General features: G+C 63.0%; 8 protein-coding genes across 9 annotated transcripts; 4 read left to right on the forward strand and 4 right to left on the reverse strand.

The window, feature by feature from the left end:
• Positions 1 to 183: 183 nt before the first annotated feature.
• pald1 (Paladin) lies at positions 184 to 7,462 on the forward strand. Its single transcript, XM_062766919.1, has 19 exons — positions 184 to 750; positions 800 to 1,102; positions 1,161 to 1,582; positions 1,618 to 1,833; positions 1,871 to 2,157; positions 2,194 to 2,306; positions 2,345 to 2,560; positions 2,597 to 2,823; positions 2,862 to 3,175; positions 3,213 to 3,624; positions 3,664 to 3,869; positions 3,907 to 4,230; positions 4,268 to 4,573; positions 4,612 to 4,697; positions 4,732 to 4,952; positions 4,990 to 5,062; positions 5,099 to 5,184; positions 5,222 to 6,864; positions 6,911 to 7,462. Exons 1-18 carry the CDS (start codon positions 401 to 403, stop codon positions 5,359 to 5,361), a joined length of 4,302 nt encoding a protein of 1,433 aa, XP_062622903.1. The 5' UTR covers positions 184 to 400; the 3' UTR covers positions 5,362 to 6,864; positions 6,911 to 7,462.
• Positions 5,419 to 7,444, reverse strand: naf1 (H/ACA ribonucleoprotein complex non-core subunit NAF1; the record flags this gene model as incomplete). The annotated part of the gene is made up of 2 exons (XM_062766920.1): positions 5,419 to 6,864; positions 6,911 to 7,444. The coding sequence occupies 2 exons, from the start codon at positions 7,442 to 7,444 to the stop codon at positions 5,419 to 5,421; spliced, it is 1,980 nt and encodes a 659-aa protein (XP_062622904.1).
• Positions 7,463 to 9,001: 1,539 nt separating the features above from the next.
• ras-2 lies at positions 9,002 to 10,813 on the forward strand. Its single transcript, XM_062766921.1, has 5 exons — positions 9,002 to 9,276; positions 9,339 to 9,416; positions 9,531 to 9,648; positions 9,851 to 9,884; positions 10,111 to 10,813. Exons 1-5 carry the CDS (start codon positions 9,274 to 9,276, stop codon positions 10,544 to 10,546), a joined length of 669 nt encoding a protein of 222 aa, XP_062622905.1. The 5' UTR covers positions 9,002 to 9,273; the 3' UTR covers positions 10,547 to 10,813.
• Positions 10,814 to 11,405: 592 nt separating this feature from the next.
• Positions 11,406 to 12,944, forward strand: HVA22H (HVA22-like protein h). Its single transcript, XM_062766922.1, has 4 exons — positions 11,406 to 11,509; positions 11,610 to 11,777; positions 11,919 to 12,138; positions 12,280 to 12,944. The coding sequence occupies exons 1-4, from the start codon at positions 11,481 to 11,483 to the stop codon at positions 12,895 to 12,897; spliced, it is 1,035 nt and encodes a 344-aa protein (XP_062622906.1). The 5' UTR covers positions 11,406 to 11,480; the 3' UTR covers positions 12,898 to 12,944.
• A 142-nt stretch (positions 12,945 to 13,086) lies between these two features.
• On the reverse strand, positions 13,087 to 18,882 carry Ppp1r3b_1 (Protein phosphatase 1 regulatory subunit 3B). 2 transcript variants are annotated; one of them, XM_062766923.1, is made up of 5 exons: positions 17,612 to 18,882; positions 17,114 to 17,193; positions 16,443 to 16,554; positions 13,781 to 16,019; positions 13,087 to 13,721 (listed from the first exon to the last, which is right to left on the reverse strand). In XM_062766923.1, exons 4-5 carry the CDS (start codon positions 16,013 to 16,015, stop codon positions 13,371 to 13,373), a joined length of 2,586 nt encoding a protein of 861 aa, XP_062622907.1. In that variant the 5' UTR covers positions 16,016 to 16,019; positions 16,443 to 16,554; positions 17,114 to 17,193; positions 17,612 to 18,882; the 3' UTR covers positions 13,087 to 13,370. The 2 variants fall into 2 exon arrangements, with proteins under 2 accessions (XP_062622907.1, XP_062622908.1); XM_062766924.1 differs by having other exon boundaries at positions 16,443 to 17,193.
• Positions 18,883 to 20,908: 2,026 nt separating this feature from the next.
• CGR1 (rRNA-processing protein CGR1) lies at positions 20,909 to 21,815 on the reverse strand. Its single transcript, XM_062766925.1, has 3 exons — positions 21,405 to 21,815; positions 21,159 to 21,264; positions 20,909 to 21,108 (listed from the first exon to the last, which is right to left on the reverse strand). Exons 1-3 carry the CDS (start codon positions 21,650 to 21,652, stop codon positions 21,076 to 21,078), a joined length of 387 nt encoding a protein of 128 aa, XP_062622909.1. The 5' UTR covers positions 21,653 to 21,815; the 3' UTR covers positions 20,909 to 21,075.
• Positions 21,816 to 22,021: 206 nt separating this feature from the next.
• LOC62_01G000491 (uncharacterized protein) lies at positions 22,022 to 24,019 on the forward strand. Its single transcript, XM_062766926.1, has 6 exons — positions 22,022 to 22,164; positions 22,206 to 22,935; positions 22,975 to 23,253; positions 23,293 to 23,453; positions 23,496 to 23,617; positions 23,669 to 24,019. The coding sequence occupies exons 1-6, from the start codon at positions 22,079 to 22,081 to the stop codon at positions 23,947 to 23,949; spliced, it is 1,659 nt and encodes a 552-aa protein (XP_062622910.1). The 5' UTR covers positions 22,022 to 22,078; the 3' UTR covers positions 23,950 to 24,019.
• Positions 24,020 to 24,226: 207 nt separating this feature from the next.
• Positions 24,227 to 25,618, reverse strand: LOC62_01G000492 (uncharacterized protein). Its single transcript, XM_062766927.1, has 5 exons — positions 25,433 to 25,618; positions 25,284 to 25,393; positions 24,973 to 25,198; positions 24,725 to 24,920; positions 24,227 to 24,686 (listed from the first exon to the last, which is right to left on the reverse strand). Exons 1-5 carry the CDS (start codon positions 25,457 to 25,459, stop codon positions 24,262 to 24,264), a joined length of 984 nt encoding a protein of 327 aa, XP_062622911.1. The 5' UTR covers positions 25,460 to 25,618; the 3' UTR covers positions 24,227 to 24,261.
• Positions 25,619 to 25,689: the final 71 nt, after the last annotated feature.

Genomic DNA, 25,689 nt, shown 5'->3' on the forward strand with positions numbered 1-25,689 from the left:
CTAAGGCGGGATCAAATTGGACGCCAAGTTTCAGATCTCCACGTGGTTTGTGCGTGGCTAGCCGCTCCACGTGACGCGGCATATGGCGGCAAGAAGCCCAAGTTGTGATGGAGAGACAACGGCCACCCTTCCCATCCCCATGCATGCTATTCATTCGGACAGCCGAGCACAAAGAGCCCAAAGCCCGCTACCACGGTCGTGTGACCTTGCACAAGCCTCCCCGAGACACAAGGTTCAATAAGCCAGGCCGCATACCCATACCGCGGACTGTATCCAGGACGACGCGGGGCACCGAATACGTGGTGACTCCCGACGGTATCGGACGGGCTGCGGCCGCGATAACCACCATTGTCGACGAAGTCTTATATATTCTCCTCTTCACACTCGCCACCGATATACAATGTCGGGCCCTCCGCCGTCACCAAAGCAGCAGCCGCAGCGAGAAGACGCGCCGCGCCCGTCTTCTGTCCCGCCCGCCGCTGACCCGCGCCCATTCCCCCCATCGCAGCCGATGCGCTCCAGCTCGACGCAACACGTGCCTGCGCGCTCGTCGCCTCTGGCTCCAGCTGGCGTCATCTCCATCGCCGGCTCGGCCGCCAAGCCCAGACGCATCTCGCACAGTACCGACCTCCAGAGACTCGGCTCGAGCTCGTCGAGAACAAAGGGCAGAGCTCTCGGCCTCGCGCAGCAGCTCCGCGCCGAGGGCGATGGGGTGGTCAAGCGCCGCTCGGGCGGTGTCCTCGCTCGCGGGTGAGTAGAGCTACCTTCTCCCTCAGACCTAGCTCACCTCACTCCCCAGGTTCATTCTCAAGACTGACCACTACCCAACCGGTCGTGCCCTCGACCTGGACCTCAACGTCCAGGGCGCCCCAAACTTTCGCGCCCCGGATAACGAGGCGCTGAACGTGTTTGGAGTCGCACAGCCCACCGTCGCTGGCCTCAAGTCCATTCTCACCATCCTCAACTGCCAGCCTGCCAAGCCCAAGACACCTGAAACATCGCCGATTGACGGGCCGCTCCACCGCCGCAGGTCCTCGGCAGTGGCTGCGGACACGCCAGGCCACACGTTCTGGTTCAGTACCCGTGAAGAGACGCTTGGTGGGTGATACGCTCTATGGATTGTGCTAACCCTTACAGTCTACATGTAGGTTAGAAAACAGACCAGAGTCGCTAACCTTCAGCGCCGGCCGCCCGTACGTCCTCAGAGACGGCTCGAACCCGTTCCAAACCCTCGCACTTTCCGACCGCGCATCCAACCTCGAGGACATTGAGCGGCGCCTCAAGATCGACATTCTCGAAGAGGCCAAGCGCTATGGCGGACTGATCCTCTGCCACGACGAGGTGCAGGGCGGCGAGATTGTCCCCACGTGGGTGAGCGTCGACGAGAAGATCATTCGTACCCCGAAGGAAGTGTACGACGATGTGCGCAACGCCGGCTGGAGGGTCGACTACTGGCGTATTCCTGTGGGGCCTGATCGCCCCATTGAGGACAACTACCTCGACGCTTATGTCAGCCGTCTCAAGGACACTGACCCGCTCACCACATCGCTCGTGTTCAACTGCGGCATGGGCGTCGTCAGAAGTGAGTGTGGCGCCCGATGTGCACTGACGCCACAGCCACGTTCGCCATGGTCGCCGCGTTACTCGTCAGGCGCGGACAGTACCTCCAGCGTGGTCTCGACGACCCCTTCCCCACCGCTGCCGGCTCGGGATTCGCAACGCCCTCTTCCCAGTCGCCGGCGCCGGGACAGGCTGCACAGGTCCTCCAGCAGGCCTCGCAGCAGCAGGCGCTGAACAAGAGCTTGCTCAAGGTCACGCGCATGCTCGACGAGAGTGAGTTATGCCAGCGTGAGTGCAGCTAACTCTCCAGACCTTCCCTCGCGCCGCTCAACCGCCGCTATCGACCTCCTGTCCAACAACCCCAACCTGCTCGAGTCGCTCAGAAGAGCCCACATGGGCAACTACCAGGTGGTGCTGTCCCTCCTCTCCAGTCTCGACCACGGCCGCGAGCTCAAGCGCCTCGTCGACATCATCATCGACAACTGTGACCAGGTCATCAACCTCCGCGAGAATGTCATCGAGTACCGTGTCAAGTATTCCGTCGCCAAGGGCGAGGACAAGAACGGGCACTCGTGGCTCGACAAGGCAGTGCGGTCGGTGAGTCACAACGCCGGGAAATACGTCTGACCCCAGCTCGAACAATACTTTGACCTCATCGTCTTTGCCGCGTACGTCGAGAGCGACGTCGGCATGGTCTCGGGAACCAAGTTCTCTTCGTGGCTCAAGGCCCGCCCGGAGATCTGGAAGTGGGTTGCTTGCACCTGTAGGAAAGCTAACCCACCAGCCAGATCAAGGTCCTCCGACGCCGATGGGGCGACAGGCTGTTTGCGTTCGCGCCAGCCAACGACCTCAGCGTCATCTCGCGCTCGCTCGACCTCGGCGACAGGCGCGACCAGCGGAGAATCGACTCGGGCCTGGACCTCGAGGGCGGCAAGGTCCTCGGCGACGAGTGGGCCGAGCATGTCGTCAAGAACCGTAACGGCATCATGCTGCGTGCTTCGTGAGTTGTCCAACTCGTCCGTTCAACTGACGCCAGAACCCTCCTCAAGCGCGACCTCTGGGTCTCTGCCACCGCCGCATCGACTGATGGCATTCGTGGCGCCATTGGCTTCCGCCACGTCGCTGGCCAGAGCATCTACACGACTGGCCAACCGACGCAGGACGCTATCGCCACGATCCTCGACATTGTCCAGGAGCGCTCCCACTCCGTCAACCATGTTGTGTGGGTTTGTCTCCGCGAGGAGCCTCTCGTCATGATCAATGGTGAGTTGGGATCGACAGGAAGGCCAACTGACAACCAGGTGCTCCGTTCGTGTTGCGACGAGACACAACTGCTCTGCGCAATATGCGCGACTACACCGGTGTGTCGCCAGCCCGCCTTGAGGTGCTCGAGGAGCGCCTGAAGAGCGACGTCGTCGCCGAGCTTGCCACTTTCGACGGCAGCGTGCTCCTGCACGCTGAAACGGCCAACGGCAAGGTCGTGCCGTTGTGGGAGAAGGTATCAAAGAAGGACGTCGACACTCTTCGCGAGGTCATGGACGACATTGCAGCCAAGCAGCATGACGTGGTTCTGACATTTGAGCGCATCCCCATTACTTCGGAGTCTTCCCCAGACGTAGGTTCAAGAGGGATACCCGCTGCTGACCTGCCAGTTCCACGACATTACCCAACTGCTCGACCTCTGCATGCGCATCAACATGGACAAGACGGCCATCATCCTGAACGACCAGCTCGGCCGTGGTCGTAGCTCTAACACTGCAGCCATTGTCTACCTTATTGAGCGCTGGCTGCGGCTCAACCGCGCCCACCCTCCTACTACGCCGCTGCGGCAGCGTACAGCGTCTCGCAAGAGCCTGATGATCACCGGCGAGTCAAGGACTAGCTGGCAGATCATCAACAGCGCCCTCCGTGTCATCCGTAACGGCCTTGAAGTCAAGCGGGTGGTCGACGAGGCGATCGACCGTACGTCGGCCACTTTCAACCTTCGCGACGCAATTGAGGACTTCAGGGACCGCGCCGAGCAAGCCCACACCCCCGAGGAGAAGAACAGCTACATTGAGAAGGGTGAGTGGTGTGTGTGTGACGGTGGCGCTGATCTCCAAGGAATGCACAACCTTCTCCGCTACTTCCACCTGCTTGTCTTCCAGGCGTACCTCGACGACACCAAGCCTGACGACGAGGAGGCGTACACCTTCGAGTCGTTTGTCAAGCACCGCCCAGTGTTCAAGACGCTGCAGAAGGATCTCCAGGAGGGCGGCCTTGAGAGCTTGACGCCGCTTGAGCGCACCGACCCAGAGACTGGCATGGCTGTGCGTACTGTGGAGAGGAGTGTTCTGACCCACCCAGCTTGAAGACGAAGTCTCCAACGTCGTCACGAACCGTAGCGGCGCGATCCTGTCGGCGCAGACCATCCTCAAATCGGACTTCTTCTCCGGCCTGCAGAAGCAGAGCCTTCCGGAGCGTGTGGACGGTGCGGCCAACTACCGCCGCCTGCCGCTGCTCCTCGATGGGACTCCCGATGCTGAGGCAGCCGACCCCAAGGCCAAGTTTGTCTACGGCACGGGCATGCCGAGTGCCGAGGGCCTGCGCAACGCGCTCATCAAGATGCACGCGGAGCCTGGAGGCAAGAGGAATGTGACGTGGACGTCGCTGCGCGAGGAGCCTGTTCTTGTGGGTTACAAGCATTCTAACCAAGCTAACCCACCAGTATGTCAACTCGCGACCTCACGTCCTGCGCCTGATTGACAAGCCCGTTACGAACATCGAGACGACTGGTGTGACGGCCTCCGTGGTCGAGCGCATGGAAATGCAGCTCAAGGAGGACGTGCTCAAGGAGATCCGGAATGGTAACGGCAAGCTCCTGCTCCACGACGAGGTGGAGATCAAGCCGGGCGTCTACGAGGTCATTCCCATCTGGGAGACTGTCGAGCTCGAGAACGTCATGACTCCCAAGGAGCTGTACCAGCAGGTGGAGAACGAGCACTACCAGGTTGACTATCAGCGCATTGCGATTGTGAGTGGCGGTGTATGTGGCAGTGTTCTGACGGGCAGACGGATGAGCAGGCGCCACTCCCTGGTGCGCTGCAGCAGATTGTTGGGCGCGTATGCACCGGCCTGAAGGAGGGCCACGACTTTGTGTAGGTCAACAACGTTGCAGCACTCTGACGACAGGTTCAACTGTCAAATGGGCCGTGGCCGCACCACCACTGGCATGATCGCTGCCTCGCTCATCGCGACCATCGCTACCGAGACCAAGGAGGAGCTCGCGCGCGAGGAGGCGACCGACCCAGAGGACGAGGACGACCTCCTCGACCTCGAAGACGAGACACAGTACCTCAACGGCGAGTACAAGACGATCTTGCAGCTCGTCACGGTCCTGAGCCACGGCAAAGGTGGGTGAAGAACCACGTGATCACCCGCTGACAGCAGACGCCAAGCGCATTACCGACAAGGTCGTCAACCTGATGGAAGGTGTGCAGAACCTGCGCAAGGCGGTCTACGAGTGGGTTATACTCCTCGTGTGAAAACTAACCCCCAGCTTCAAGCTCAAGGTCGACGCAGCAGAGCCAGGCTCGGTCAAGTTTACGACGCTGCAGCACCAGGCAATCAACTATCTCTACCGATGTGGGTGTGCGCGGCGTGAACAAAAAGCTGACGGCAGACGGCACGCTCATCGTGCTCGCCAACTTCCTCCTCGAGGCCAAGGACCGCGGCGTGTCGCTCGACAAGGCCGACTTCCCCCAGTGGCTCGAGCAGCACCGCGAGATCCGCAACGTGCTCAGCCGGAAGAATCTCGACTAGCGCAACAGCGCCGTGGCATCATAGAAGCACATACATGCATAATGCGAGAAGAGAAGTCTATTGCTGCTGGTGCTGGCCGTCGTACGGGCCCTGGCCGGATGGATAGCCGCCGCCGTACTGGCCTCCTCCACCCTGCTGCTGCTGCTGCTGGGGCCAGTATCCGCCCATCATCTGCTGGTACTGTGCCGCAAAGCGGGGGTTGATGGCCGGCGCGTTGCCGCTGCCGTCCTGGCCCTGCGGCGCGAAACCGGGGATGCCCATGCCGGGCTGGGACGGGTTGTACCCGGCGGGGTTGTACTGCTGGAACTGGGGCTGGAACTGGGGCTGTTGCTGCTGGGGCCAGAAGCCTGCCTGCTGCTGGAAGCCGCCCTGCTGCTGCATGGGCATGGCGCCGCCGAACCCGCCCATCGGCGCCGTTTGGCCCCACTGTCCGGGACGCTGGGGGAGCGCGTGCACCGGCCGTCCGCCGCCCGTCGCACGCCCCTGTCCGCGCCCTCCACCTCCGCCTCCTCCTCGGGGACCACCGCGCCCGCGCCCCCGGCCGCGCTGGGGCCGCTGTGCGCCATAGCCAGAGGGCACGTCGTCGTCGTACACGACCGCGTGGCGCTGGCTCGCGGTGCTGCCTGCATCGCTCACCTCGTCCCACCTGTCCGCGCCGTCGCCGTGCAGGCTCACGCTGTCGTCGTCGTTGCCTGCGTAGTCGAAGTGTGGACGGGGCGGCAGCGGATGCTGCACTGACCCGGGCGTGCCGGGCACGCGCGAGCCAGCGCGCTTGCCCTTCTTCTTGCGCCTGTTCTTGGCGGCGCGCTCCGCCTCGTCGTCGCTCCACTCGACCTCGTCGTCGCCCACCTCCTCGTCGTAGATGTTACTCGCGTCCGACCGGAAGCGCGGGTCGCGCACGGCGTGCATGTCGACAAAGGTGCGGTAGTCGGCCGACTGCGGGAAGAAGACCTTGTCCCCTGCTTCGAGGGAGGGGTAGGGGAAGGGAGGGGGAGGAAGACGGACGGAATAAAACGGCGACGTGAGTGGCCCGAACGTGTCGTGTACCGCGCCGAGAATGTGCCCGTCGGCTGTGGTGAGGACTGAGCCAGACTCGAGCCAGCCGGTGCCGGGCGCTTGCATTGCGCGGATGATGATCGTGCCGGACGAGTTGAACTTGGGGATGGCGGGTGCGGCGGCATCGGCAGCAGGTTCGGGCTTGGACTCGGTGGCCTCGGTGGTGGGCTTGGTCTCCGTGACCTCTCCTGCCTCTGTGGCGGGCTCAGGCTTGACCTCGACGTCGCCGGCTGCAGCAGCCTCCGACTTGATCTCGACGTTCTCGCCAGCAGACTCGGCCTTGATCGCCCCCTCGGCCTCGCCCGCGGCCTTCTGCTTCTCAAGCCACGCCTCCACACCGCGCTCCTTCATCCAGCTCACGACGTCGCCAGCGAGCACGAGCGGTACGGTCGCGGGGATGTGCTCTAAGGGTGGCTGCGGGACGGGCGGGAGAGCCTGTTCGTGGGCCTGCGGTGGTGTCAGCTAATGCGAACCCGTAGCACAGCTGACTCACACTCATGATCGCCCCCGGCTCCCCATCATCCTCGACCGGCGCATCAAAGTCAAAGTCGTCCATGTCGACCTCGTCATCGTCGTCGTCCTCTTCCTCTTCGGAATCCGTGACGAACTCGAACCCGCCAAGCTTGTCGAGCACGGACGCCGTCGCTGCCGAAGGCGCGGGGGCAGGCTCGCCCGTGAACTCCTCGAGCTCCTTCTTCATGCTGGCGTGCTGCTCGGCCGTCATGGGCGTGGCGTCGGGCTTCTTGTACTCGTCATCGTCCTCGTCCTCGTCGCTCGATTCCTCCTCGGACGAGCTCTCGTCGCCAGTGTACTGCGGCACTGAGCGGCTCGCCTCCACCTGCGCGCGCTTCTCCGCCGCGCTCATCGACACCGGGGGCAACGCGCCGACGACCTCGCCGCTCGAGACCATCTGCGCGATCAGGTCCAGGTCCGATACGGGTGCCGCGGGCGCGGCGAACGCCGGTGCCGGTGCCGAAGCTGGTGCCGGGTCGATGGCGAGCTCAATCTCCGTGTCCGAGTCGACCATGGTATGTGTGGTTGTCGTTGAGTGACTGTCGCCAAACACAAATATGACGGCGACGTCCAAAATCGTGACGACCCCGTGGGGAGCAGTCATGAGCGGCGACTTATCTACCACACCCACTTTGTCGCGTGGCTCCCACACTCTCTTGATGTCTTATCGTGCTGCCATACTGCTGCTGCTCTCCTCGATCACTTTAGGGCGATCACCCTGCAGGAAATCACGCACAACTTCTGCACATGCACCCTGCGGCCATTTGTTGCTGCTGCTGTTGCAAGCACGTACCCAGCCAGCACCTGGCTAGTCTGATTGCTACATGCATCTACCAAACGAGTCTCAAACGCCGTCGTACGCTCTCGCTCTTGTGTCTCTTGACCTGACAGTCGCCGGACAAAAAACCTACTGCCATGCCGTATGCTTACGACACACGGCCATCTGCAACAAGCTGCAAGAGGCAGCGGCATGGGGCCGAGGCCGGTCGATCCGTCGGACTGGCCTCGTTCCGGCGCGTGTGCCCTGTGCAGAGTAATGGACGAGTAATTGGCCCAGCGAGTGAGCGCAAGGTGGGGTGGGTGGGTGCTTTGGCGCTTTGCTTGGCGGTGAACGAGGAGGTCGAGCGAGCAGGGCTTTGGGGAGGCAGGCAGCAAGGCAAGACAAGCAAGACAAGCAAGACAAGCAAGACAAACAAGACAAAGCAAGACATGACGCGTCTGGCTGGCATGGTCTCCTTGTCTCGGACATTTGGTGGTATGCATCGCTGCAGCCTCCGGGAACCTGGCAACGTCTATCTGGCCATGTGCTGCTGGCTAGGTCGGTAGGTGGGCAGTGGTGACCGGCCACAGTCACCCCACCCAGATGCTCCAGCGTTAGTATCAGTCGGAGTAGGTTGCCGCTCCGGCGCGGGCGGGCGGGCAGGCGCAAGGGGGAACAAGCAAAGGAAGTCAAGGGATGGTTAGCACGTCGTAAGTCTGTCACTCTGGGTGGGCGTCGGTAGTGTGGAGAGTTTGCCGGCGACGGCACCGGTCGTAGTAGTCGCAGTCGTCGTCGTCGTCGGTCGGCCGAGGGGCTGTCACTACTGCTGCTGCTGCTGCTGCCACTGACTGCCTGCCTGCCCACTACTGCCTGCGCAACTTGAGGTGGTCGGTGCGCGGCGCTGTCGCTGCACGGCGTCGCGGCGGCGTCGTGGGGTGGGAGTGGAAGGCGCAGGGGTAAGACGCCGTCTAGTTTGATTAGAAAGAGGTCCGTGTTACTCGCTGCTGCTACCAAGACCAACCAGTCTTTTGGTGCTGCTTGTTGTCTGTCCTGCCCCGTGCCTGAAAAGTGAAAGTGTGCGCGGCGCACCCCCCTCGTTCCGTTTAGATCCAACCCAGCAGGCGGCGGAGGCGGCGGCGGCGACCCTCTTGCCTGGCTCTCTCTGCCCTCGCGCGGGTCGTTTGGCCCATTGCACCCAAACCCCCCGTTTGTGCAATGCTGCCTTTACGACACCAACCCCCCCCCCCCTTGGCTTGTACTGTGCTGCTGCATTTGACACTTTACTCGAGACTACTACATCCACATTGTCCTCATCGTCGTTGCACAACTACTTTACTCACACCGGCAACTGATACAACGCCAATCTGCGGCAGCACGCACACACACCCTCGCCACCAGACCCCGCGCCGCCCACCGTCCCGCGCCGCCCGCCCCTTCCTTCCCTCCCTCCACCTCGACAACGGGTTCGTGCTCGCGACTAGACGTCACACCATTCCCCTCCATCGCCATCACACCCTCCTTCCACTCACTCTCGCCGATTCCGACGTCCCCCGCATCACGCCAAACGGCATCACACGTCCAGCATGGTGCGTGCATGCCGCCGCCGCGCACCGCGAGCAGCCCTTCTAACATGTCACCCCCCCCGCAGTCGCAATCATCGCGCATGGTCTTCAAGATAACCGTCCTCGGAGACGGAGGCGTCGGCAAGACTGCCTTGACGGTACAGGTGGGTCTGACGGCTCCGGCCTGGGAGATGCGCACGATGGGGATCCTCCCCACCCCCAACGGCCCGCGTCGCTCGCCCAGCCCGTATCGCAGCGCGCGCAGCTGACACGCTCAGTTTACAATGTCTTCATTCGTCGAGACGTACGACCCCACAATCGAAGACTGCTACCGCAAGCAGTGGGTGGTGGACGACCAGCCCTGTCTTCTCGAGGTCCTCGATACGGCCGGACAAGGTGGGTGTGGATGAGGGGAGAGGCTGGAGGCTGCCTGTTGGACGCAACGGCTGGCACCGCGCACCACCACCACCGCGTCCAGCTGGCACCACGCAGCACGGACGCTGGGGCCCACCACGGGTAGGGCGCCCGTGCAGCCGCCAGCCCTGTACCTGGGGAAGGAGGATGATTACGACGGGAGGACAGCACTGACCACGCGCAGAGGAGTACACGGCGTTGAGAGATCAGTGGATTCGGTGAGTCGGGAAAGGGGCGGGGGAGAGGAAGGCAATGGGGCCGGCGACTGGGTTCTACGGCGGCAGCCACTGGCGCGGACCTTGGTGCTACTGCTGGAGGCCAAGCCGTGCACCGTACGATTCCTCACTAGGCCATCTGGTCGCACGCGCGCACGCGCGCTCGCCTCAAAGACCCTACCCTGGCTCCCCCTTGTCATCCCAATGACACTGCTAACATCCATCCCAGCGACGGCGAAGGCTTCCTCGTCGTCTACTCTGTTACGGCAAAGTCAACATGGTCCCGGGTAGAGAAGATTGTCGACCGCGTCATGCTCGTCAAGAATGAGAACTCGCACGCGGCTACCGACTCGCCAGGCTTCGCACCAGGCCAGCGGAGAACAGCAGCGTCCCGTAGCAAGATTCCGATTGTTATCGTCGGCAACAAGCGCGACATGACCAACAACCGCGAAGTGACACCAGAGGAAGGACGAGCCTTGGCACAGTCGCTGGCGTGCGACTTTTACGAGACGAGCGCACGGCTGAACCAAAACGTCGAAGCCGCGTTCAAGAGTCTAGTGCGCCAGATCAAGATTGCAAAGGCGGGCGGCGAACTTCCCAACGAGAAGTCTGGATCACAACCAAACGAGAAGAAGAAGAAGCACAAGAAGTGTGTCATCTTGTAGGCGGCTGGTCCAGGCGTTTGCACTGGCGGCGGCGGTGCGGCGGTGACGGACGGCCGACCACGCTCGCCGCCGCTTTCACGACGGCTCGTTTACGACTTGCACCTACCTCACGACTTATTCTCGGGCTTATACCGGGCGCGCGCGCGTCGGCGCGACGATTTGTGTGATTGAGACAGACTCTATTATTTTACTCTGGGATACAGGCATAGTGGATGCATCGGGCGGGGGTGTGGCGGGAGCCGCGCTGTCGTCTGGGTGTGATATGAGCGGCGTGAGCAGCACAAGCGGAGCGAGTGCTGCGAGGGGGGTAGGGTGGGTGTGCGAGTGCAGTGGAAGGCGGAGGCATCAAGTGCGCACACCAGGTGAACCAACGGTCCGAGGCACGCTATCTTGAACACCGCCGCACGATGTGCCGCGGGTATCGCACCGCGCCGCACCGAGAGATCAAGCCGAGAGATATATCAATGGGCATGGCCGTGCCAACCAGCCGATGGACGGACGGGCCGTGATGATCGATAGCGGTGCAGTGCTGCGGACTTGGCAGTGCGAGAGGGGAGGGAGGGTCCGGGTGGGTCGGGCGCCGAGCCGAGCAGCCCTGGCAACGGCGTGGTAGTCAGACGCGCAGACTCGGTGTCAGCAGGGTGTGTGTGCGCAGTGCCGTGGCATCAGTGTGCTGTCAGCAGGAGCATCGGCGTGGCATCGACGTAGCAGCAAGTGTCCTTGCTGCGTGCCACGCTGATCGTCGCCGTGTCGCTTCGTAGCGCACAACGATGACGTCCTCGCCCACCGGCACCGTCGTCGCCACCCCGAAACCAAAAGCGACGCCCTGATATCAGTCGCAACTCGCCACTTTCAAACACCGTTCGTGCGACTTGGCATCCTTCTTCTTTCTTTCATTCTTTACTCTTTGATAGAGGCTCGACAAGTTATCGCCATGCCGTTCCTCGTCACGCGTTTGATCAAGTGAGTTGGGCCGCGCCGCAACTGCGGTGCCCGCCCGCCCGCCCGCCCGGCGCACTGGGGTCCGCGGCGTTCGCTTCGCTCACGCCGCTCACACGCCCAGCGTCACCGGCGTGTTCCTCTACCCCGCCTACGCGTCCTACAAGGCGCTCCAGGCGCGTCCCCAGTCCAGCCCCGAAGCGCAGGCCGCCGTCGAGCGCTGGCTGCAGTACTGGGCCGTCGTGGGCGCGTGGGCTACGATCGAGGGGGCTGTTGGGTTCCTATGGTCTTGGTGAGTCGACCGAGCCGCGAGCCAGCGCAGCGAGCGGCGGGCGAGGGAGGTGTGCCGTCCCGGCCTTGCCCAGCCTCTCGCTGCCGAGCTCGCTCCGCGACCGCGACGCCGCTTCGCGCCGTCGCTAACGCTCCCGCGCAGGATCCCCTTCTACACGATCATCAAGACCCTCGTCTTCCTCTACCTCACCCTGCCGTCCACCTACGCCGCGCCGTACGTCTACCGCACCTTCCTTGCGCCCCTGTTCGCCGAGCACGAGCCGGCCATCGACGCATTCCTGGGGGACATTCGGGCCAAGACGACCGGCGCCGCGGGTGGGACGGTCGGGTGGTTGTGGGAGACGGTGCGGAAGGCGCTGGGTGTGAGTTGTCGAGCCGGGCGAGGGCGGCGGCGGCGGAGGCATGATGTGACAAGGCAGCGAGCGACGTGCCTTCTTACCCCGACCATGCCACGCTGCCCCGACCCGCCCCCGGCGTGAGGACGACTGCTGACCCCGCTGCAGCTGACGCAGGACCAAGCCGCGTACGCCGCCCACGCGGCAGGCATCCAGCCCCCGCCGCACGGCGGCGCGGCGCCGCCTCCATACGCTTCCCGTCCCGGCGCTCCTCCTGGTCCCCCTCCCCAGCAGCAGCAGGGCGGCGGCGGAGCATTCGGCCTCATGTCCGGCCTCGCGAAGCAGTACCTCCCCGGCGCGATCGCCGCCGCGTCGTCGGCGCTGGGCGCGACCGGCGCCGCCCAAGCACAAGGCTACCGCGTGCCGAATGTGTCCAACCGCTCCTTCTCAGCGGGGAGCGACACGCCGTCCGCGCCCGCTGGTGGCCAGTTCCACGGCGAGACGGACACGAGCGCGCTGCACGCGCACGCGCCGGCCGCACAGCGCAACGTCGCGCCGCCCAGCTCGTCGCGCACGCCGAGCGACGCGAGCCTCGCCTCTGGTTCGGGCTCGGCGGCCAACCTCCGCGCGTCGGGCTACGACGAGATCCGCCGCGAGGAGGCAGAGGGCGCCACGCCCGACCCGTCGCAGCGCCGCGCGTCTGGGTCCAGCTGGCTCAAGTGGGGTGGGGGTGGCGCCGCGCCGCCCGGTGCCCCCGGTGGCTCGGGCAAGGACAAGGCAGAGTAGCTTGTAGCTAGCGTATGGAGCGTATGCAGCGCGGCGTATACACGGTGCCGTGGGGGGTCGTGTGCGTTGTGGTCGTGTTGGTGGCTTCGGGATCGTGGTGGGGGCAGGTGGGGCACGCTCACTCGCTTCGCTCGTTCAAGCCGCAGTCAATAACCCGCTCACTCAACTCGCTTCGCTCGTTCGTGTTCATGCTCGCTCGCATGATGCATTTACTATGTCACAGGCCGACTCTCGTCGCCGTGTTTTTGTACAAACGACCCGGATTATGGGTATATACACACTTGTTTCAATTTCAATGGCCGTCCGTGACGTGTAGGTGGATGTGGGTGGTGGATAGGTGGATACAATGAGGTGTGGCGTCTACAGGGTTGGTGGTGGGTAGGCTGACAGGGGGTGGTGGTGTTGGTACGTTGTTGGTGTTGTGTGGATATGACTTGTCGTGTGGCGTGGCATGCAACGTGTCGTCGATATTCTTAGGCCGCAGCAAGGCTCGGTGACCGACCGTCTCCAGGAGCCCAGGGCAGTCCGTAGGCCGCGGTTACGGGCGAGCGTCCAGATGGGGACGGTGACGCGCGAGGTGTGGTGCCGGCGCCAGATGTAGCCGTAACAGTCGGGCTAGAGTTACCGCCAAATGGGTACGAGTCGAGCGCTTCGTAAGACCTCGTCGGCGTAGGCGTGTCGAGGCGGCTGCCGTCGTACAGATCGAGGCCTGAAGACGACGTGGCAAACCCGGACAGCGGGAGATAGTTGGCACGCGGGGCGTAGTGGTCATCCAGTGGCGTCGTCACCTTGGGCGGCGACTTGAAGAAGCAGAACTTGTCAAGCTACAAGGAGGTCAGTTCAAGCGTCACGAAAGTGTGGATAGGATGAAAAACGAACGTACGAATTCCTGGTAAGAGGCGGCGTTTAACGTACGCCCAATGTCATCTGCCTGAAGGTTGAGTGCCAGGTCTGAAGGCGACTCGGACGGGAAGTCACGCACCGGCGACGAGTCGCCAGTGGAGAGCGATGCCGATGGCGACAGAGGACCAGGGAGGATGGTGCTGGGGGTAGGAGGCGACGAGAGGTTACTGCTGGGAGGAGTCATCAACCCATTGTCGTCACCAGAGTCAACCAACGACTGGAGGTTGGAAGAGCTGCGGTTGTGGCCGTGAATGCCCGAGCCAGAGGGCGCCTTGACCGGCGAGTCGAGGGTCGAGGTTGTCGACTCGGGCGACGAACCCGGTTCTGGCGAACGCGGCTTGGTGGCGGTGGGCGTCACATCGCTCGCTGCCTCGCTGTCGCTCGAAGAAATCGTAGTAGGCGACGTAATGAGGGGCCCGCTGCCCTCGCCGGACCAGCTAAAGTTGTGTCCAACACGGGGCGTCCAGACTGTAGCAGGACGGCCGTTGACGAGCGTCAAACTGGGCCCGCTAGGCGCTGCAGGGGCGGCCGTGGCATGCGTTGGGGCAAGCGAGAGCGGCACCATGCTGGTTGGGAATACAATCTTCTTGGGTGGCGACAGTGGTGGCGAGGGAGCGCACCAGCCCTTGAGGGCAAGGTGGGTGTGGACATTCGGGGGAGCAGGTGCCTGGAACGAAGCGGCAGGTGGGGGACTAAGCGCTGGCGAGTCGGCGCGTGTCGGCTCGGACACACTGCGCGGAAAGACCCAGTTGCGAGGGTTGGAGCTGTCGCTTGCGGCGCGGGTAGGGCGGCCAAGCACGGGGATGGACGGCGCCTCGGTGGTGCTGTTGCGCAGGAAGGTGCCAACCCTCGGCTTGCGGATAGACGTGCGCTTGAACGTGAATCGGTAATTCTCGCCGCTGTTCGAGTCCCACCACTCGTGCCCGTCGCAGTTGTATCGCACACAAATCTCGAGCGATCGCTCTTCAATCTTCCGCTTGAAGTCGTCCAGCCGCACAGTAAAGCCGAAACGGTCCCAGCCCTCATCGCCCGTGGTGCCCGAAGGGATGTGCACCACGTGCTGGCCCGCAACTTCGGACACTGTCTGCCAGTGGTCGAGGGTGAACCTCACGGCGATGAACTTTTGGAACGCAACGTTGCGAGCAATGACAGTGCCGCGAAGGGCCAGGGACACGCCGTTGACAATCTCGACGCGTTCAAGGAGGACGTTCTCAGAGTCGAGCAGGCCCTGGGTGCCTGGGCCAAAGTCCGTGCGGACGCGGGGGACTCTGCTTCCAATGTCGATCTCGACTTCCTTGTCGTCGGATCGGCCGCCATTTCTGCGGGTTCGGAAATGGACATAGTCCGAAAGATCGGTATCATTGTCGTCTTCTGTCTCCGTAGAGGGATCGGCGGCAGCCGATGAAATGGCCGTGACCTTTTGCTCGCGGAGGAAGAGGACAACAGACTCTAGTCTGCGGTCAGAGAAGCGGACGCTCTTGGCGTGCTCCCTAAGGTCGCGGGTAGAGCGTGTAGCCTTCTTGTCCGTGTCCGAGCCGTCGCTGTTGCGGCGGCCAAGATCTGGCGTCGACATGGAGCGAACCTTGAGCGACGACTTGACGACCTCGCCCGACTTCTTGCGGACCAAGTCTGTGGGACGCACATACGTCGACGCAATGAACTCGCGGTTGTCGGGCGAGGGCAACGTCGCCGAGTTTCCGCGCTCGCGACCGTGCTTTGGTCGCTGACCAAGGCTCAATCGTGGAGGCTGGTGCGCAGAGTGCGACTTGTTCTTGGGTGGCGGAGGGTTGTTGAGGAATAAGGTTGAAACGCTACCACCATCGGGGGTGGGAGTGGTAGGCACGCCACCGCTCGAGTCTGAGCCCAATGGTTCTGATGGGTGGGCACCGTGAATCTTGAGGCCCAGGCTGCCCGAGGAAGCAAGTTGAGGAACGCGTCGGGGGATAGCCTCGACCGAGCGCATTGCGTCGAGGGCCCCCTGCGCGGACGATCCTGCCATTGGTGGCTTGAGCGGCTGGGTAGTTGCCAGTGACAGACTCTTCAATCGAGGAACCGACGAGCCAAGAGATGGCGAGCGGCGAGGGAGGCTAGGCATGGGGTTGGACACTGATCGCACGGGCGTAGTGTCGACTGGCGACCCCTGCGAATACCGCCTGCGAGGCGCAAACGTTTTAACAGGGGACGGAATGGGAGACGTGGGTTCGGTGTATGGCATGGTGCTGGGCACAGGTTAGCCGTCTGCGGGGAGGGGGGGGGGATGTTGCAGATGTGGGCAAGATAGGTAGGATGGGCGGAAGTGGGCGATGGATGAGACACGAGATAGCAAAGGGGGGTGGAGAGCAGTCTCCAGGACTTGTTGGGGAAGTTGTGGGAAGTAGCAGATGTACTATCTGCAGGGGAGATGAGACCGACACCCACACGGCGTAAAATTGGTGGTGGGGATTGTGGTTCAATTGCATGGGAACGACACGAAGCGTGTGCGACTGCGACGCATGCAGAATGTGTCGGCACACTCGACACACGTTCAATCACGCCCGCAGTAGAATACACAAAGAGAGTGGTAGACACAAGTGGGGAGGGGTGGGGGAAGGTTGACGAGGAGCAGAGGTCCAGGGGAAGGAGATAACGACGCGATGACTCACAACTGTGGCAAATGATGCGATGGGATAGAGAGTTGTCTAGAGTTGAAAGTCGCACAAGACGAGTACGTCGTCGCCGTCGTCGTCACTGGAGTGTTGTGCTAGGGCGTTATGTCTAGTGGGCACGAGATCATTGCGAGGACGGGGATCGATGTGTGAGGGCGGCAGCGAGGGGGATTCAAGATGTTGGGCGCGGTGGTGGTCACGATGGTCACGCCGATGGAATTGATGCCACAGGCGAGATGGGGCGAGGGCGGGGAGGTGCGGGGGCGAGCAAGCGGGGTTGTGGGGGGTGGGCGAGGGGCGAGGATCAGCTTATGCACAAGCGATGAGAGGTGGAGAGTGTGTGAAGTGGGTTGGGTGTTGCTTGCAGCGTTTGTATAGCAAGCAGTGTATACCAAACTGGGAGAGGCGGAGGGGAGGGGGGGGAGACGGGTTGCGGCTGTAGGGTGGCAGTTGTACTCCTTCCTCTGCGCTGCCGCGCTTTCCGTCGGCAGGTGGATAAGGATTCCCTTGACTCTTGGTCAGGTGGGTGGGTGGCAACATGGGGGGACCAGAAATGTATTTTTTACAGCCGCTGCAGCCAGCAGTATAATGCTGGGCTTTTGGTGGCGTGGGAACGGTGAGGAGAGACGAGGGAGAGGTGGGCAGTGGCAGTGGGTATTCTTACTCACCTTGTGACGGCAAGGCAATCCTTGGCGCCGGGGCTTGGGTCCGCTTGGGTGCGTGCTTGGTACTGCTCCGCGTGCTCCGTCTACGCCGCGGCAGGTCAGCATTACAAGCACCGAAACCAAAAACACCTGCGTCATCATGCCCTCGGCGAGCGAGAATGCACGATGAGCGAGGGAGGCCGAATCCGAAATGGCTTTGTGGAATGATGTCACTGCAGGCCGGGGCGGGGCGGAGCAGGAGGGGGAGCAACATCCGCCCCGTACCCTGCCTTCCTTTCCCTCCCTGGCAGGCCGTCATACACCGAGGCTGCTGCTGGCGGGCGACGGCGGCCGACCAAAAGCATCTCCGCGTCGGCCCTGCATCCAGCAGCTGGTAGCAGCCGCAGTAGCACCACATGGCATCATGCAACAACCTCGGCCAGGCCAGGCCCAGTCCAACGGCACCCAGCAAGCACCACAACACCCAAGACGCCGCAACCGCACCCACAGAGTCCGACTTACCAACTATGGCAAAAAGTCAATCGCGGTACGCGCCGATCGAGCCAGACAAGATGCAATGGTCGTGTCGTTGTCGACGTCGTCCGTCACGGAATGCACACGCACACTAGTGGTGCACGTTCCAGTTGTATGGAACCCTAGGCACGCGTCGGGGATCGGTCTGGCCGGTTGCTGCTGCTGGTGCAACAAAAGGAATGGTTTGTGGCTGCGGGCTGGCTGGTGCGTTGGTGGTTGTGTGATGATTGCTGGTGGTGCAACCTTCCTTCGGTCGGTGGGATCGACGAAAAATGATCGCCGCGGGCGTGAGGTTGGGGGGGGGGGGACGTGGGCGACGCGTCGAGGGAAGGTAGCGAAGCTTATGCGCGTCGCGCGGTCGTGCAGTCGTGTGGTCGAGCGTCGTGAGATGCGCGTCGTTACAGTCGAGCTGTTGTCGGTGCAAGACACGTTTTGTGACAATGAGTGATGGAAAGGGGGGAGCGTGTGAAGGCCGCTGTCGAGGCGATGGCGTAGATATGAGCCGTTCTGCCAGCTACCAGAGGGGGGGTCGGGCAAGGAGTGCACGAGTGGGCGCCAACGTGCCAAGACGGCCGTCAACGTCTAAACAAGGCGATAAACCGGCGGCCCGAGCAGAGTCCCATGGGCCGACGATGTCGTCGTCGTCGTCGTCAACAGGGACGCGTGTGGCGCTGGCTCTGGCTGGCGTGTAGAGGCTGCTAGAGCGCGTCGTTGTCGTCGTTGTGATATCCCGGAGACCCGAGCGCTGCCGACCGGTGAGAGCCAAGCTTTGAGGCGGCGGCGTGTGGCGTCGTTGTCGAGTGCGAGACGGACCGATGCGGCGAGACTTGACGATGGCGTACGGGTGCGGTCGGACAAGACAATGGGTGTGGCGTTTGTTGCAGTCAAGATAGAACGAGTGCGTATGTCGGATGTCGGCGAGGCGGGGCGTCGGCGGCCGATGCGGTGCGAGGTGGTGTGTGATGTGAGCGAGTGTGTGTGTGTGTAGCTGTCGCCGACAGTAATGTACAGAGCAATGTAATGTTCGACGAGGAGACGACCTGGTTCTGAGAAAGTCACGTCGAGACTAGCACTGGGAACGGCACCAGTGCTACACCAGTGCAATTGTGCAATGTGGGCGGGCACGAGGGGCTTGCAAGGCAGGAAGGACGCAGGACAAACGTCCAAGTCTAGACGCGTCAGGGGGGGAGAGGCTGCTGCTATTGTGCTGGCCAGGGTCGAGGATTGGTCTCAGGGAAGACATGCTGAATGAATACCGCAATGGCGGCTCGTGCTGCAACAGCAGGCTAAGCTACGGCACGGCACGCCAGCCAGACGCGACTGCTAATCGCAGCAGTCTCCGCCCCCTCAGCGCCGTTCCCACGCCAGCGGCGCAGTGGCGCGGGGTAAGCTTGTCGACGGCGGGGGCGGCGAGGAGGACAGCCTCGGCGTCGCTGTCGCTGTCGTCGTCAACGAGACCACCACCCACACTACATGCTGTGCTCTGCATGCAATACTCGCTGCTGCTTGCTGCTCGCTGCTCGTTCCTCGCCCCTACTCGGCCACTTTTTGGGGACAGGTTTTTCATTTTTCACAATCTGTCACGACGCGTCAGTACGTGATATGTAACGCTTCTCTGCTGCTCTGCAGGCTCTGCAGGCTCTGCAGGCTCTGCAGGCTCTGCGTTGAGCCTCGGCCCTTCCACCCTCCCTGCATTTCTGCTTTCCACATGACACCGCCCAGGGGGGGCTGTACATAGGCAATAGATACGCTCAGGGCGCGCGTTCCAATTGCGACAATGTGCGATAGCGCTGCTGCAGCGGCAGCGCCGACATGCCTTGTGCGACAGCTGCATAGATCTGCCAGATCACCTACAAGAGCCAGAGCTGCAGCAAGCAAGCAAGCCTCGCTCAGCGTCGTGTCTCGGCTCTGCGCTGCACTGTCTCGCGCGGCTGTCGCTCGCTCGGCACTGCAACCAGCAAGCCAGCCCACACCCCCGTAAGCGGAAGAACGTGCACCTCGTTCGTTTCCCTTCCCCGAGGCAGGCAGGCCCCAGATAATAAATGTCCGGGGCAGGGCGGGGGCACTAGCTAGCTAGCTAGCTAGCTAGCTGCAGCAGAGATGTCTCACTCTGGAAAGAAAAGTAGCAGCTACTGTTCATGAAATTTGGAACACGCATACCAGCACACTTTGCACCACACGTCCCGCCATCACGCCACTATCAATGGCGGGAGGGAGGTGTGCAAGCCTCGGCAAGCGGCTGAGGGGGGCAGGCTACCTCAGCGCAAGAATGCACAATGCGTCGTCGTGCTCAACAACACGCACCAAGCCCCGCTTTGCTGCACAGCACATCCCCAACGAACAGAAAAGAATGCAGATAACGTTCTGCATATTCGCGCAAAACGGGGTCAATGGCGACGAACGAAGAGCGGCACGAGGCACAACCCCATGGTGCCCAACGGCCCCGCATGGGCAACGAAAAAAAAGTTAACCTAGGCCGTGAGAACCAGAATTCCAAGTTACGACACGGCGGCGTAGCCATGCATGCTACGCACGCGGTACGGCGTTCCTCGTGTATCGCTCGTGCCGAGAATGCCTCCGGTCGGAGCCGCTGGCGTGGGGGTGGGCATCGCCTGCTCCGTGCCGGCGTTGCCAGGCCACCAGCCGGCGCCGGCCGCCGCCGCTGGCGTCGTCTCACACACAAGCTACAAGCTACTACTGCGACGTGTGACCTTCGACCTGCCTGCACTTGCCGACTCGCGGACACTGCCCGCCCGCCCGCCTGCGCAGATCACAGATCTGTCTCACACTGCACACCGCCACACTTTCGCTCGCTGCTGCGACGCACGCCAGCCAGGCGCGCCTGGCGGTGCAGGCGAGGGCGATAAGCGCCTGTCGAGCCTGCCGGGCGAGGATAGGCGGTGATCCGGCCAATGCGACCGTACCGGAGTGGCCGGGGCTACGAGCTGCACAGTGTGCTGCGCGTAGCCTTGGGGCGCCGGAGGCAAGCCGCACCCACGCCACGGCTGAATCGTGCACGCCACTGCCAAGTCGTGGTGGTGGTGGTGGTGGTGGTGGTGGTGGTGGTGGCAGTGGCGGGTGTGGCCGCCAGCATATCCGCGGACCACGGCCAGGCCAGGCTACGCCACTGCTGCTGCTGCTGGTGCACCGACCCTCCGCGATCCACGGCGGGGTGAGCGAGCCGCCCCCGCCCCACAACCAAGCCCCAGCGGCAGCGCGCCACAGCCAAACCCCGCTGCTTGCCCACCGAATCGGTGCGAGCAAGTGGCCTCCGCCGCTGCTGCTGGAATCAGTCGATCAAAAACAGATCTCGTCGTCTCTCTGATCGATCGCCCCGAGGACAACGGAGGGCACGAGCCAGCCAAGCAGCCCAACAATCTAAGAGTGCATGACATGCCAAGCGTAACCGATACAGCCCACAAGAAGCGAAACGAAGCGAGACGAGAAGAAGATCACCCGTTGATCTTCTTGGACCGCCCTTGGCGCTGCGGCAGCGTGAGCTCCGTTCGTATTGTTCGCGCCGCGCCCAACGTACCTTCTTCATGCGCTGGGCCTTCTTGGCCGACATCTTGGCCGCGACGGCCTCGAGGCGCGCCTTCTCGGCTGCACGCTCGCGGCGTTCGCGGATGATGGTGACCTTGCTGCGAGGTGTCAGTCAGGTGACGACGGTCTTCGGGACGAGGCAAACGCCAGGGTGGTTAGTTGGTCGCGCGACAAGACCAGACTCGACTCCCGAGGCTGCCAGAGCCACTGCCTGCGGCAGCGGCTCGCTCGCACTCACCGGTCCTTGGCCGCCTGCTCCTCCTCCTTCATCTTCCTCTCGACCGCCTTCATAGCCTGCTTCTCCTTCTCCCTCTCCATGCGCTTCTCGAACGGCGTCTTGAGTTCCGACGAGATATAGTTTCGGCGCGTGGCCGTCTTCTCCGACTTCCACGCCTTGCCGTGCGTGCGGCCGTTCTTGGACGCGCGAACCTCGAGCACGACGAGGGGGCGAGGGGTGGTTGATGATTCTGGTGTTGGGTCGGACATGGCGGTGGTGGTTGCTGCTGTCGTGGAGAGCGACGCACAAGTCGTCGTGTTGACGCAGGTGGTGGAGGGAAGCCTTGAAATTCTCAAACTTGTCGGAGTTGCCACACTTCTCCGCCCACGTGTCGGCCACGCTAGTCCAATGTATCGTGCCTAGCTTCCGGACGCGTCGCAGTCGCCGCATTGGGCGTTTCCGCCCCTGGGCTGCCTCACTCGCGCCCGTCACCCGCAGCCTGTCTGCCTGCAGCCCGCCACCGCGCGACCAATTTCCCTGTAGAAGTCATCCAGCAGCAAGGATTGTCCTTTCTCGCACCTCTGTCGTCGTCGCTATCCTTTCCTCCTACCACCTCCAACCCATCCACTCCTTGTCGTCTCTTGTCTCAACGCTCATTGTATCATACTACCAACTCGTATCGTATCTTGTCAAAAATGTCGGGCGTCAGCGTCACGCCCAGGAAGCGCACCGCCGCCGCGGCGCCGCTCACTCCAGAAACTGGTCGAAAGCGCAAGGCTGGGTGGGTAGAGCTTGAACCGGGGCGACCCACTGACACCGCAGCGCATCCAGCAGCCCGATGAGCCCGCTCACCCCCCTCCCTCCATCACCCCTTGTGTATCGCGGCCGCAGGCTGGACGTCGATGCCGAGGCCCTGCCCACCACCTCGTCGCCGTCTCGCACGCCCAAGGGTCCACCAGCACCCATCCCTCCCCACCTCCAGGCCCTCCTCAGCCTGCATCACGGCCTCAACGTCGCTCTGTCACTGCACATCGCCACACATCCGCCAATCCTCCCGCCACACTCGTCGACAACGACGCAGCTCCAGCTGCTCAACCTGACAAACTATGCCGCTATCAAGGACACCGTCGAGCGCACGTCGGGACGGAGATTCGGCACGCAGGAGCTTGCGCGCCTGGCCTGGCTGTGGACGTGGGACGGGGAATCGTTACCTGCCGAGTCGTCAACCAAGGCAGATGACAACCCCTTCATCGACGCCGCGCCCGTTACCCAGGTCGCAGGCCTGTCGTACCTCATCACGCCGACACGCACCCTCGACCCAGTCACAGGCCGCCGCATTCAGTCGCACGGCATCGGTATCGAGCTCGAGCTACAGCCTGGCGAGACACGCCAGCTGCTGTTGAACGGCGCCGAGGGAGGCCTTGGCAACATGGGCCAGGGCGGCGGTGTTCGCGTCATTGGGCGTTGGAATGCTGGCGCAGAGCTGAGGGAGGAGGCCGTGAGGAAGAGGCTGGAGCAATGGGTCGAGCTGCACGGGGGATACACTCCAACGGTGAGCTAGCGTGACTCCTAACTCTGAGCTGACAACCAGGAGGTGCAGAACGACCAGCTCGCCACGCCGACCACTCGCGACTCGGGTCGCTCGACCATCCCACCGATTCCCCTCCACCCGCTGCCCAAGCTCGGCCCTGCCGTCTCCGCAGGCAGCTTGTTCACCCTCGCCTCAAACACCTCGGACTCAGGCCCAGGGCTCACCTCCCTGCCTAAGTCGACCTCGGGTTTATCAGATCCGTTCGAGATGAAGACTCCGCCGAAGAAGCCGGCTGCCAAGGGCACGCTTGATGAGCGCCGACAGGCCATGCTCGAGAGGGTGAGTTGGGCTGCTGTTTGTAAGGTGCTAACTCTTCAGGTCAAGGCCCGCTTCAGCGCCAACAAGGGCCCTACGCTCGCCGCAGCGATCAAAAGTGGCGCGGCTGTCATCCACCACAAGTCAACGGCGGAGAAGCAGGAAGAGTTGAAGCGCCGCAGCACGCTGAGCCGACTTGAGAGCGTGGCTGAGGGCGTCTGGATGTGGGTAGAGTGTCCTGGAGTACCCACCCGCTGACTCTGCAGGATGTTCTCTGGCCCACCGACTGCCTCGCTCACCAGCACGCCACGCCAGCGCCGTAAGGCCATTCTCATGTCCGAGATGAGCGAGATGATTGTCAAGAGCTCCAAGACGCCAATCTCAGAAGGTGGGTGTCTCGCTACTACTGCCAGGTTAAAGCACCCGCTGACCTTCCCAGCCGAGGCCCAAACCTCTTTGCTCATGCTGTGCGACCTGTGCCCCTTCTTCCTAATCTGCAAGACGGTCGCAAGGCGCGAGTGGCTCGAGATGCCAATGCAGGTGGCGTCGTTCCACCCCCAATCCCCCGGGTCTGCCGACCCCGTCGCGGCTCTCCTTTCCTCGCCGACGACAGGATCGCCACGTACCCTCGCTGGTCCCGCCAGCCCAGGCCGTGTGCGCAAGACTGGCGGTCTGCGTGAGGTGCGCGAGCGTATCCGCCGCGAACTGGGCCAGTGGTGATTGGCCTAGACATAGAGAAGCAGTCAGAAGTACCTTGTAGTAGTTTGCCGCGCCGTGCGCTGCCATAATGCCATACCATGCATGATCTTAGCATAGGCGTCGGGTCAGTGGTCATGGGATGAACTCGCTCCTGGGCCAATCATGGGTGGATGTCAAAGTCAAACCAGTCCGGATGGGCAAGAGCCGGTGGGGAAGAATACCGCTCAGCCTCGCCTACACTTCCTTATAGCTAAAACACAAGTATGGCAACTCCCCAAGCCGGTGCCACACCCACAGGCCATACAATAATACATGCACCTACAAGCTCGCACACTAGTAATCGTCGTCTCCTTCGCTCGACTCGTCGCCCGCCGGCGGAGGCGGAGGCGGCGGGCTGGCCTTTGGCGCCTCGCTCGGCGCGCGGCTCCCGCTGCCAGTCGCGACGGAGCCCTGGCTCGGCGGCGCAGAGGGGGGCACCGAGGCGCGGTTCATGCCCGGGAGTGTCTTGCGGCCAATCTCTGCGCCGGCGGATGCGACGGACCCGGCCGAGCCTTCGCGGAACGACGCGCCTGTCGTCGCCTTCTCCGGCGAGAACGGCGACGCCGAGTGCGCCTTCGTGCCCATTGGCGGCCGGCCGAGCCGGGACGGCGGGTGTGGTGGCCGGCCTGCTGACGGCGGAGCACTGCCCGAGTGCGCAAACTTCTTCTTTAGGCTCGCCTTGGTTGGCGACTGGGCGCGGGACTTGCCGTTCAGCAGCTCTGGTGGGTTAGCGCCGAGAAGGATCCAAGTCACCCACTCTTCCGCTTGCTCGCGCCACCGCCGACGCTGTCCGCGTCGCTGTCGTTCTCGCTCGCGAGGTACGGCGACGGGCTTGCACGGTCGTTGGTGCCCAGGCGCGCCTTGGCTGCTGCCATGCGGCTCGCACCGCGCCGCGTCGAGCCCGAGAAGCCGAGGCACGATGCGAGGTGGGGCGCGTATCGAGCCGATGTTATCTGATGTGTCAGCGACGTCATCCTGCCCGTACCACTGTACTGCACGACTCACACTCCGCCCACAGACCAGACAGTCGAAGAAGACGTTGCCACTCGCGTCCATCCGCCCGCTGCCGCTCCCCACGCCCGTGCCGCCGCCGGTCCCCTTCTCCGGGCCGACAGGGTACCCCGCTGGCCGGGTGGTCGTGAGCAGCCCCTTGGCCGGGGAGCTCTCGCGGGACGCGGCGGTGGAGGACGCGCCCGACGCGAGCGGCTGGATGGGGTCGTGTGCGCGGCATCTGGTGGTGTTAGAACCTGTCGCCGCCACTACTGCCACAACGCGGCTCGGTTTTGCTCGCTGCCGCCCCGCGGCGCAGCACTCACCGCGTGCCGCAAATCCCACACATCGCTTGCCCGCGCTTGATCTCGCGGTGTGCCTCGATCGTGGTCGTCAGCACGCTCTCGCCGAGGAGCTCGGCAAAGATGGACTCGGCCTGGTGGTTGTCAGCGGCGCCACGCGCGGCGGCACTCACCACCGCACGGATCTCGGGGCTGGGCATGTTAAGGGTGAGGTGGTGTGTGGTGGCGGGTGATGGAGGAGAAGGGAAAAAAAGTCGCGGCGGTCCCGGGCGAGTCGCTACCCCGTTGAATACACTCCCTCTACGTCGAGTGTGCGCGCAGTGATGGGGGTCGATTGTGAGGTGTCAGACGAGGCCGACGAGAGCTTTGGAAGCACAAGTCTGACTGACGCAGATCATGCAATCCATCAATCCACGGCGAGAGCCCAAGT

This window comes from Vanrija pseudolonga, chromosome 1, assembly GCF_020906515.1.
Source record: "Vanrija pseudolonga chromosome 1, complete sequence".
NCBI classification, from domain to species: domain Eukaryota; kingdom Fungi; phylum Basidiomycota; class Tremellomycetes; order Trichosporonales; family Trichosporonaceae; genus Vanrija; species Vanrija pseudolonga.